We start from the raw sequence: 13244 nt of genomic DNA, 5'->3' as shown, positions 1-13244 counted from the left end.
CTATGAATTAGCTTATTCCGGATGTATTTCACTTTAGACGGGTCTGTAGACACTCTTTGCTGACTGTCTTTCAGAACGCTCGGAATTTCTCTTTAGATTCTCCTTTCAGATTCAGAACCTTCTCTAGTCCATCATAAACATTCTTAAAGGTCTCACCACATGTGGTTTTTAACTGACTTGTACTACTTACCACTGATATCGTACCGGTTGTTTATACATATTATAGGAACTTTCTCGATTATTCATTATCATTAACTTCCATCGTGCAATAAATCTGATTATGTAACACGAGTTTCTACAGCGTGGATTTCATATTATATGATGTAACGCTAATTGTTGAAAACTTAAATTATTATCAATAATAAACAAAACTTCCCATTTCAAATGAAGGTACCTGTATTGCCAATTAACGTTTGTTAGAAGGTTCATGAACCCGAATAGCGTCTAACTGAAAAAGTAGCTAAATTTAAGTTTAGTAAATTAATAGTTTATTCCTAGAATTGTATTTTTAATACTCCAATATGCTGTACAGAAAATAAATTGAAAGTAACTTGTTAAAATGTTTGACTAAAATGAACTTTTTAAAAGTACAGTAATTGAACAAAATACCAAGCTACTGAGTATTGTTTATAACACTACTTAGAGTAATTTAAATTATTATTAAAGATGCCAGCATTACTAAAAGTATGCAACATGTTGCAATCACGCAATTGTAACCGATAGAGCTAAATACGAGTATACCCCACATTTTTGTACGTATGCGACCCATAAGGTATTTCTGTACCAAATACCCAAGTTAGTTGAAATACACATGAATAGTTCACGAAAACCCAAATTGTAGTTTCATTAAAAATTTAGAAAAATACAAAACATGTTTTTTGTTTTTAACTTGCCAAGAGTATCTTTGTATCAAATTCCAAAAATTCGTCGAAACAAGGCTACTTGAACAAAAGACTAAAATTATGGGATTACTTGAACTTTTAACCCCTTAAAACAACCAAAAACGAGAATATCCCACATTTTTGTATGTATGTCACCCACAAAAGTATCTATGTAGCATATTCCATGTAAATTGGCCGAAATACGGAGGAGTATTTGTGAAAAAAAACTAAATTTATACTTCTAGTGGTATCTTGACCTCTATAATTGATAAAAATGGCCAAGTTCACCATTTTTGTTTTTCAATGTGTGGGACCTGTAGAAGTGTCGTTGTACCAAATTTCGTATTGATCAAAATACGATCATGGCTTTAACAAAGATGAAGTTGACAAATATTTTGATATATTGGAGGTTTTTGTCAGTAGATTGACACCAGTATTGTTTGATGATTTCATAGCCACATTTATTTTTAAAAATTGTATAGTTCTTACAGTATTTAGTGTTCAAAGTTTTAAGCTGAGGGAGGTGTTTTTGCCTTTCTGGCACTAAATTGACTGGAAGGTTTCAAGAAAGATTACTACAACGTTACTTTTGTTAAATGTTCAGCAGAATTTTGGAGTGGCGTGTGTTATGCTCCATTTGGTTGGGTCATTATACTACAGTGAAAGTTTAATTTTTAATGTTGTGACTAAACGCCTGGCCTGATTTTTCTCCATAGTTACAGTTAACAGAGAATAAAGAAAAGATCAATTACGTATCTGAGTTTGGAATCTATGATTCTCATTCAGAAATATCTTGCATGAAATTTAGGATGGTCATTTTACACCATCTACCCTACTGTGTAAGATACACAAGATAAAACAGTCTGCTTGATTCACAATTGTTGATGATTGAAGTTTAACTGTTCTCTTGTATAAATATAAAATAATTAAACTTTTTGAATCAGCTTATCTATATATCTAAGCTTTTGCAAAACCTTTCAGAATTTTCTATAACTTCAGGCATTAAATAGGTTTTTAACATATATAGAAAGTTTTCTAAAGATTTTTACGATCACGGGAATTCTCAGAAAGCAGGTTCTAAAATGTGACAAACTTGCTATTGTTGAGTTATAGTTAGGTTATAATTTGTAATATTCTTTTGTTGTTGCTGAAACCAAATTTTTATCAGTCTGTTTTTTGTGGTTAAAGAAAATATAGGCTACCTCTAGACAACCTGAGAAACTTACATGAATAAAGAAATATTTTTATAAATTTATACCTTGAAACACACACAGACAAAAATCAGTTCCTGTAAAATTAGAAGTATGTTAAGCGTTACTGACAAACAGAAATAACAAGGAGTGAATTGATTAGAACAGCTTCCACTGTTTTGGTTTAACCTAATCACTGTTTGCAATTGGTCTTCCAGTTGTACTCCATAATTTTTAACCATCTACAAAAAATTATAATATTTGATTAACTAAAACCTCTAGAATTTCTCTACTACACTTTGTTCTAGTCAGCTTTTACTTCAACAGAGCTAAAACCTCTTTAGAAATACATAGAAATAAGCATTTTAACAAAAAGAAAATCCAAGTGGTAAAAGATATACCATGGAGTTATTTCCTAAAGAAACACTATATTTAGAAAAGATTGTTACCCAAACAATTTCATTTGGACATGCATGATGACAGACATGGAGTTTTGTGAATTTATCTAAACAGTGCAATTTGACAACAACTGAAAATATCCTTGATATTCAGATATATTACATGTGACTACAAACTCAAGTGTTAGAGCAAATACTTTTCATTGCTACTCAAAGAAATCAAGTTTTCAGTTTAAAATAAACACTGAAACAAGTGGGAGAAATTTGTACTCTTACGATGTCTTGTTGAAAAAATAATAAAATGCACCAATTGACTGCTTGAAAAAACTGACAATTTCTCCAAATTTAAGCAAATTCATGATATATATAAAAAACTATAAATCAAGTAGGTAGTAAAGGTTTATAATTTCAATGTACTGTTCAAACAATAATTAGTTTATACATCAAAGTGCAAATATGTTTTAACAAGTTAATAGTGTATGTTAATTTAGTCTTACAAAATACATCATAATTAGTATCCAAGCACCAAAAGCAAGTGCTTTGTGCTTACTCTAATAAAAATTTACAGGATAAGTGCCTAAAACACTAAATACATAATACAACCAAAAGTTTGTTCATGTAGGCAACATATACTCTAACTTAAAATAAACTAACTAACTTTGGAAGTCATAAATTCTTCTCTTGTTTTGTTCAGCTATAGCATTTATTGAAATCATAAAAACACCCAACAGATTTGTGAGTTAATTATGTGAGTTGCATACTTGGATAACAGTTACCATTACTGGACAGGTTACAAAGTAGGTAAGAAATGCACAATGATGTGAGAAACAGAAAATGAAACACATAGGCTTTAAGACTAATGAGGATAATGTTTAATCGTCATCCATGTCTCCTCCACCAGATTTTGGTTTGGGTCCACCTGCAGGCTTTGCCATGATGATCTGTGAATAAAACAGTACATCAAAACATTGTATGTATACTTATGTAATAAAACAGTACATCAAAACATTGTATGTATACTTGTGTAATAAAACAGTACATCAAAACATTGTATGTATACTTATGTAATAAAACAGTACATCAAAACATTGTATGTATACTTATGTAATAAAACAGTACATCAAAACATTGTATGTATACTTATGTAATAAAACAGTACATCAAAACATTGTATGTATACTTATGTAATAAAACAGTACATCAAAACATTGTATGTATACTTATGTAATAAAACAGTACATCAAAACATTGTATGTATACTTATGTAATAAAACAGTACATCAAAACATTGTATGTATACTTATGTAATAAAACAGTACATCAAAACATTGTATGTATACTTATGTAATAAAACAGTACATCAAAACATTGTATGTATACTTATGTAATAAAACAGTACATCAAAACATTGTATGTATACTTATGTAATAAAACAGTACATCAAAACATTGTATGTATACTTATGTAATAAAACAGTACATCAAAACATTGTATGTATACTTATGTAATAAAACAGTACATCAAAACATTGTATGTATACTTATGTAATAAAACAGTACATCAAAACATTGTATGTATACTTATGTAATAAAACAGTACATCAAAACATTGTATGTATACTTATGTAATAAAACAGTACATCAAAACATTGTATGTATACTTATGTAATAAAACAGTATATCAAAACATTGTATGTATACTTATGTAATAAAACAGTATATCAAAACATTGTATGTATACTCATGTAATAAAACAGTATATCAAAACATTGTATGTATACTTATGTAATAAAACAGTATATCAAAACATTGTATGTATACTTATTTTTATTTGCTAGTATGTTCAAAATAAATGAAAAAGAACAATAGATTCTTATGATAAACCTCTTTCAAAATATTTAATTTCAAAGACTTGCAAGTCTTTTCTTCTAATCTTTTTAGAGTTCATCTAATTTTTCACTGAACTTATATTCAAGATGAATAAACTGTGGACAAGTTTGTCAAAATATATTTTCGAATAGAAAGATACACAAATATTACTGTTTCAAAATATTACTTTACATGTGCAAACAAAAGTTAAATTATAAATAATATGTACACAAAAACAAATTACAAATCTAAATGAGTAGTTGAAACAAAGTTTAAATGAAAGTATACGTAATGTTATTATTGTTCATTTGTCTGGAATACTATGCAGAATATACTGTTTCTTACCTCATCCACTCTGAGAATGGTACAGGCAGCATTGAGAGCATATTTAATCCCCCAGTATTTGGTAAGATACAGGTCAGTTATACCAGCAGCCACAGCATCTTTCACAGAGTGGTTGTCACTCTGAAGTCACAATGGAAAATAAATTTTAAGACCATGAAGACACTTATTTTTCAGGAGTATGTACCTATCTATTTACACAGACTTGTTGATGTTCATTTATTAAAACACCACAAGATATTAGTGTTTATGTTAATTAGCTGCTTATTACTGGTGAAAATTTTTACACATGAAAGCAGTTCTTCTTTGATACATTTCATTTTTATTAAAAGAATTTATTAGTACCAGATTTAGCCACTTCAGGGCTCCTTATACTATTCAACAATAAAAACAATTTGAAGGAAATTGTACAAGAGATTCATTGATTGGTCAACCTTATGGTCTTTGCAGCTTCATCTTTAATAGCCATTAATAAAAACATCTAAGAAGACCTCACAGAAAGGAATCCTAAACTGCCAACTTTCCTTCAAGCCTGCTTTGATTGCTATCACTTGATTAATTCCCTTCAGAATTCACCAGTCTCTTTAATACAAATTATCATGGTTAATCATATGATTATGGTTAAGGTGGATACCTGTGATAGTGACAGATGCAAGTCTAAGTGATGACTCAAAAGAATAAAACAAAAGTTCAAGACATAAAGCTCTGATAGATAAACTGTTTGATTCTCATATGAAACTACTGCTTTTTTTTAAGTAATTAAAATATTTTATACAGTGAACAAACCACTAAAGCATGCTACTTATTGGATAAATACATACATGCACAAACATGGCATACAAAAATAGTTAAATGACAAAATTTCTCATTACAACTATTATTTATTAATGCAGCCTTGAAAAAATACCCTTTAGAGTTTATTGCTTTGTAAAACATTTTGTAAAGACTTGCTTGCCAAGTTTTGAATTTGTAGAAGCTAGATCTAATAAACTTTTGGGAAAAGCTTTACCACTTTGAAAAAAGTCATTTGGTCATTTCAAGAATTTCTGTGAAAAAAAATCTTATTAAGGGATAAAATCATTTTAAGACTAAATTTAATACTCAAGTCTTTCACAGACAGTTGCATTTACATATGTAACAACTGTTTTATGAATGTTTGCTGCAATATTTTAGAAAATATAATTTATCAGTTTCTTTCCACTTACATTAAATTGTTTGTTTATGTGGAAGTTGCATAAAGTAAATAGACAGAAATGGTACACATGCACAAAATCTGTTACGATAAAACTTACTTCTATATCAAGACCCACATTTTTCTTTCCTTCATGGTGAGCAGCATGAAGCTTAGAGATAAGTTCAGTAGACTAAAATTGAAATAAATCAATCTTTATTAGATAACAGCACTAAATATATTTGAGACTTAAATGATAAAAATAAGATTTTCTAAAATAATCTTTTTGTCTGTCTGATTGAGATAAAATTTAACAAGGTAAAAATTACTCAGTTTTATATAAACTAAACATCATCTTAGTTTTTGAGCTACATTTCTACGTTCCAATATATTTTCACTTTCAAAACTGGAATATTCTATAAAGAAAAGCAATTATGTAAACCATGAAACAAAAACTATATAAACCTAAAACACTTTTGGCAAAAATTAAAGATCTCTGTTATTAAGAAATTTATTTTAAAACAAATTATGCACATAAATAAAAACATACATTTTATATCTTTTATAATTTTACTTTTACCTTTATTATATCTGAACAATAGTTGGATTCAGTTTGAGAAACAAAAGGCTGATAATTTTGAAAAAGTCAGAGCTAAACAAGTTACAGCAACATAATAAGTTCACCTTGACAATTGTAATCCACAAACATTACTAATTTATGAAATGAACACTTTAAAGACACAAATATTGTATAAGACATTTCTGTTCAGTCATGCACAGCATTAAAGAAATTGTTCAAGCAGTAAATTACTTATCAAATTACAATATGTTGAATGGAAACATGAATGGTTTTTTCATGCAGTATGAAACAGAACCACAAAAATATACAAGTATGCAATTAATAAATCCCAATGTACAAATAACGAAAAAAGGTAAGCAGATTGTTATTTAGTTTGCATAATGTTTTAAACTAAATTATATGATTAAAATTAATACATTTGTTTATGATATAAATAAAACACTATACAAGTAAAAAGCACTGTTCTTGAAGAAAGGAAGACAAACATTAAAAATAAAAATTTGGTAAAACTGAGGGGCAAGAGAAAGACCACATGTAAAAACATATCTTTTGTGGACTTATAACAGGAGATGTGCATGACAATAACAGAAACATTAGCTGCTTGAATTTTATTATGGATTTTTAAAGGTATAAAAAATATGCTATGCTTATGTTCAAATGGTTGAATCTAGAAATTATAGATGTTTGAAATTAAGGCATTATAATTTATGGAAATAAATTGAAAATCATAAAACTTCCATTAAGTCTTAATTCTATGTTAACAAATTGTTAACTCAAATTTTAAATGTTTTATCATCTTATTAATATTACCAGTACAAATATTTAATAGCATATATTTTTTTAATTTTGTGCAAAGCTACACAAGGGCCACTTGCACTAGCTGTCCCTAATTTAGCAGTGAAAGGTTAGAGGGAAGACAGCTAGTCACCACCAACTCTTGGGTTACTTTTACCAATGAGTAGTGGAATTGTTACATTATAATGACCCAAAGCTGACAGGGTGAGCATGTTTAAAGTGAAACCCACAACCCATAAATTGAGAGTCAAGTGCCCTAAACCCCTTGGGCATGCTGGGAACTAGTGTTTAGTTATTCTATACTCCTTTAATTTATAAACTGAAATAATAAAATAAAAATATCTTTCTGGAATAGCATAAGGCCTTAAACAGTCTTACTGGTTGTTTTATTCCAATAATAACAACAAAATATAAAGTACTGAATGAAACTTTAAAACTTGAGATGAACTTTCAACATATTATGTAACTTCTGTAAACTTATTTTTATACATGTTTGTACAAATTTTTAAATTGAGAATATTTGAAATTTTTTGTGATGATATTTTTGAACAACTGAAAATGCTTTCCTTTATTCTGCATTTAAGTTTGATTTTTTTGCCTTTCTAAATACTTTAAGCTTTCCAATCATTTCCTCACAATAAAAACTTCATCAAATCAAAATTATAGGCAAGCTAACTTTTTGTTACTAATCAAAGGTTAATTAATAGGTTTTACCTGTTTTACAGTCATGTGAAAAAGTTACGATACCCCTACATTTATTCCCAATTAAAATGGCTCAACTCACACAGGTGTATCACACCAGGTGCACATGATTAGAAGATCGTTACTCAGCATTGTGAATGAGGCTTGCCCTAGTTTGGTGTGCTCCTGACTGTTGAAGTGAGAGTGAGCACCATGGTGAGAGCAAAAGAGCTGTCCGAGGCCTTCAGAAAGAAAACTGTAGCAGCTTATGAGTCTGGTAAGGGATTTAAAAATATCCCAAAAGATTTTGAAATCAGCCATTCCACTGTCCAGAAAAAAGTCAACAAGTGGAGGGCTTTCAAAACAATTGCCAAAATGCCCAGGTCTGGTTTTCCAAGCACATTCACCCTGAGAGCAGACCGCAAGATGCTAAAAGAGGTCTCCAAAAACCCTAAAATATCATCACAGGACCTACAGCAGGCTCTGGCTACTGTTGATGTGAAAGTGCATGCCTCTACAATCAGAAAGAGACTGCACAAGTTTAACTTGCACGGAAGGTTTGCAAGGAGGAAACCTTTGCTCTTTTAGAGAAACATCAAGGCCAGACTGAAGTTTGCCAGAGAGAATATAGACAAAGACTAGGACTTCTGGAATAATGTTCTTTGGACAGATGAGTCCAAAATTGAATTATTTGGACAACAGAACAGAGGACATGTTTGGCATTAATCAAATACAGCATTTCAGGAAAAGAACCTCATAACAACTATGAAGCATGGAGGTGGAAGTGTCATGGTTTGGGGGTTGCTTTGCTGCAGCAGGACCTGGATGGCTCACAATCATAGAATCCACCATGAATTCTGCTGTGTATCAGAGAGTGCTTGAGGATCATGTGAGATCATTTGTAAGAAAATTGAAGCTGAAGTGGAACTGGACCCTGCAACACGACAGTGACCCAAAACATACCAATAAATCCACCAAGGACTAGCTGAAAACTAAGAAATGGAGAGTCCTGGAATGGCCGAGTCAAAGCCCAGGTCTTAATCCCACTGAAATGCTGTGGGGTGACTTGAAACGGGATGTACATGCAAGAAACCCCTCAAACATCTCACAGCTGAAAGAATTCTGCATTGAGGAGTGGGGCAAACTTTATTCAGACTGATGTCAGAGACTGGTAGATGGCTACAAGAAGTGTCTCACTGCAGTTACTTCAGCCAAAGGGGTAAAACACTAGCTATTAGGGGGTAAAGTGTCCTGACTTTTTCCTCAGTTAGAATATGCATTTTTGTAGAATTACATTTACAGAAGATCTTGAAAAGTCTTTTCTTTAGTTTTAATTGTTTAGTTATATTCCTATAATCTCTCAGTATTGTTGAAATTGAGGTTAAATATCTATACATCCATAAATGTTACACAAATACACAGGCTTTCATAGGGCGTCCTAACTTTTTCACGACTGTATTTTTGAACATTTTTTAATTTTTTTTCTTAGTGACTTATTTTGACAATTTCATCAATGACTGATCAGATTTAATGTAAATATGGTGTAATTGTTTGTTTGTTTGTTTGTTTTAAATTTTGCACAAAGCTACTTAAAGGCTATCTACACTTGCCATTCATAATTTAGTAGTGTGAGACTAGAGGGAAGGCAGCTAGTCATCACCACCCACCACCAACTCTTGGGCTACTCTTTTACCAATGAATAGTGGAATTGACCATCACATTATAATGCCCCCACCACTGAAAGGGAGAGCATGTTTGGTGTGACTGGGATTTGAACCTGTGACCCTCAGATTCCGAGTCGAACACCTTAACCCACCAGGCCATGCTGGGCCAAATATGGTGCAACAACAATGGCTTTATCAGTGAAATGAAAGTTTATTACCAAAATATGCCTAATGATTATCAACCTGAACTTTTCTTACAAAAAAGCATTTCTTATCCTATCATACTACAATACCATAATTTATATGAAGTATTAAATGTTAAATCAAGATTTAATTCAGCACACCATTTGACTCACTGAAATCTATATTTTAATGTGTTCCTTTAATATTTACCTTTCAATTCAGAAATTAACTCATAATACTGAAGTTTGAAAAATAATCTACAATTTCATTTCAAACTTAGACAAATCAATAAAGTAGTAGTTCAATAAAATTTTAAATGCAAGTCAACAAGTGTGATGACAAGGCTTTTGAACTCTGACTCATTGCAAAAGGGTTAATTCAATGATGCTATTTTGCCTTATGGTAACATTACATCTATACCTCAAGGGTACCACAGTTTTGTTTTTGTTTACATTATTAGTTTAACAATATTCAATTCCACTTGCATATTCCACTTTATAAAGAACACATGCAAATTAAAATGAATCTTTTAATTAAATCAACACATAGCATATGGGCACATCATAGAAATGTAAAACAATATGATGATTTTGAATTGGTGAAGGACTCTCACAAACATCCGTAATCAGTATGCAAAAGCTCCACTGATCATGCTCTGATCTGGTTCTTCAGTTCTGCAAACTATGATAAAGTTGTCCATATACAAGTTTTGATGTACACATGACTATCTTTATTCTACATTTTATATTAAAAGTTGTTCATCATTTTCCAAAATACACATTGGTATTAAAAAATGTTCTGAATCATCATAAATGGAATGAAGTAGGAGTAACAAACCTCAATTCCTGCATTGTCAGCTAAGGCTTTCGGTAATGCTTCTAAAACTTCAGCTAGCTTCTTAGTTGGATATTGTTCAATTCCTGGCAGTGTCTGTAGAAGAAAAAATGAGAGAATTGTAAGTTTAAATAAAAATCTAAACCTTCTTATGACTGCTTGTAAAAATATGTATAAAAACTCAGGGTTGCGTCAGGACCATGTTAGTCTGTATACAAACAACTTTGAGTTTCATCAAGACATTTAGATACATTGGAACCACACTTGTCTGAATACCAGCAGTTTGATGCTTCATAAAGATAATTAACTACACCAGAACCACACTTAGCTGAATACTAACAGCTTGATGCCTTATTATTCATTAACTAGACTAAAATATTTAATTATTAATTAAAAATGAATGTATTAGTATTTTGTTGATTTCTAAAAATAGAAATGTAATATTAAATTATCAAGTTTTAATTTATTTTTCTAAACATTTATTCTGCCATTTAACAATAAATAAATGCCAATCCGAATGATAAATGAAAAAATAATTGTCAAATTTGTTACTCCACATTTTCAATCAGGTTATAATGAAACAGATGTTAGGCCATTAAAACTGCTTTTTTTTGTTCAATATTTCTCAACATGTACATGCATTACAAGTTTGTAGTACTCACAAGTATGCATTTGTATACAAAGTTTTCTCTCACAAAAAAAAAACACACTAACCTCTATCTGATTTATTCTATGGGTGTGATTTTGGATCGCAGAAAACAATTGAAGAAAATATGCAAATACTGTCAAATTCCAGTCAATTTTATCTTTTGTAACTACATGTTCCGAAATTGCTAAAAACTAATAGAATTAATCATTGAAATAGAATATTCATTCACGTAATAAAAGAAACAAGATTTGTCTTAACAAAATACAAACAAAGTTTATCTATACCTCTCCGTATGATGTTATCTCTTTAGCAAGTTCAATTTCTATAGCTCCTGCTCCAGGTAGTAACCTTCCATCCTAACCAGGATCAAGATCATGATATGGTCAAACAAACTACATGTTTAAAATCTAAGAGAATTCTTTAGTACACCAATATTTCAAAAACATTTCACTTTTTTTTAAAATGAAAATAAACAAAGTACCTAAAAGCATTAGTTTTTCCTTATGAACAATAAGTAATATTTGCATTTGCAAAACCTTTTCTTCCTTTAAAGTTTTACTCAGTAGTTCAAATAATATTCTGGAAGATATCTGCAAAATATGATTTTGAAATCATATATAATTTCACTAAGTTTAAAAGACAACACATCATCTGAATGAGCAAGAAAATTGTATCTTAAAGTTTCTTTTGAGCATGCAATTCATGATGTTAACAAATTTTTTTCTCATTTATAAATGTACCATTCTTCCACACTTAGAAAAAAAACTTACCCTAGTGATTGCTTTAAATGTGTTCACTCCATCATCAATAGCTCGTTCAATGTCATCCATTAAATTGTCAGTTGAACCCCGTACCACAATAGTTGAAATACGAGACTCTTTACTCTCTAAAATTAAAAGTTTAACACACAGATAATCAGATAATGGAGAAAGTTGGTACACTCAAAAATACCAGTTATGATGTATTACAGTTCTAATTAGAAAAACTGGGTGGAAATAACCAATTTTGCAACAGGCTTAAAGCAATCTAGAAGCATTGCAGTTCAAGCCCATAAAAATATGATTGTGGTTAAAACTTATATCAATATTATATAGTAACAACCACTATGTCAACATAAACTTATTGTGGTTTATGCCTATCCCAATATTACATAAAAACATGCATACATGCCAACAACCATACCATATTTATGAATTCAAATTCTTACAATGTTTGCGAAACATACTGAGAAAAGAATGTTAACTGAAAGAAGTGAGTTAAAATTTATCTTTATGAAATAAAAACACATTGTTGAAGAAATATTAACTAATTTTTCTATTTCTGTTCATAAAATTAAGTTTAGAGAAATTTATTGGTTTCCTCCTTCTAATGTTTTGGCAATTAAAAATAACTTGAATATTCACAAATTACCTTGTTTAAAAACAACTACAGGAGTTTCTCCAATTTCATCAACATAAACCAGATCACAGAAACCAGCTTCTTCAGGAGTTGGAGCAGTCTGAAGATAAAAATAAAGCACATATTTTTGCTTCCAACATTTTGGTGTGACATGAGACATCACTAACAGAATTCAATATTCAACTTAATTTAAAATAAAATCACACCAACGATTAGGAATAACAAAAGATTTGTAGATTTGATGGCTCGAGTTATTATCTTTTTCAAAAGTGCAGGGTGTACATACATTATGTTTCAAAATCATAAAAACAAAATACTCATTCCTCACTATACCCAGTCTATCTACATATATAACTCTTACACTTACTTCATAACATTGTGTTTTGAGCAAATGCACCAATACAAAAATTTACACTAGAAACTGATATATATATATATACAAATTACCAGCATTGAGATTACCTCAAATTTGTATTTACTCACAATCAAAACCAACTGTCTGTATCAAAATTTTCTTTTGTTAATATTTCCACTGTAGCTTTATCAAATTCCCCTATTAGTTGTCTTAGCCCACTGTTTTCAGTTGTCCATACCTTATATTAGTTGTCTC

At 30.2% G+C, this 13244-nt stretch overlaps 1 protein-coding gene across 1 annotated transcript in view; it reads right to left on the bottom strand.

Annotated features, from left to right (window-relative positions):
- Positions 1-2108: 2108 nt before the first annotated feature.
- The window catches only part of CCT8 (chaperonin containing TCP1 subunit 8), a 35318-nt gene continuing 24182 nt past the window's right edge, over positions 2109-13244 (bottom strand). Inside the window, exons 11-17 of the mRNA XM_076448662.1 lie at positions 12647-12734; positions 12007-12122; positions 11521-11592; positions 10591-10683; positions 5972-6043; positions 4683-4802; positions 2109-3410 (exon numbers count right to left, since the gene is read on the bottom strand). Of these exons, the coding sequence (XP_076304777.1) occupies positions 3342-3410; positions 4683-4802; positions 5972-6043; positions 10591-10683; positions 11521-11592; positions 12007-12122; positions 12647-12734 (630 nt within the window). The 3' untranslated portion in view covers positions 2109-3341. The remainder of the gene's footprint in view (positions 3411-4682; positions 4803-5971; positions 6044-10590; positions 10684-11520; positions 11593-12006; positions 12123-12646; positions 12735-13244) is intronic.

The sequence above is a fragment of the Tachypleus tridentatus genome, chromosome 8 (assembly GCF_004210375.1).
Source record: "Tachypleus tridentatus isolate NWPU-2018 chromosome 8, ASM421037v1, whole genome shotgun sequence".
NCBI lineage: Eukaryota > Metazoa > Arthropoda > Merostomata > Xiphosura > Limulidae > Tachypleus > Tachypleus tridentatus.
The sequence above is the reverse complement of the archived record's forward strand: the minus strand, read 5'-3'. Positions and strand labels throughout refer to the sequence as shown.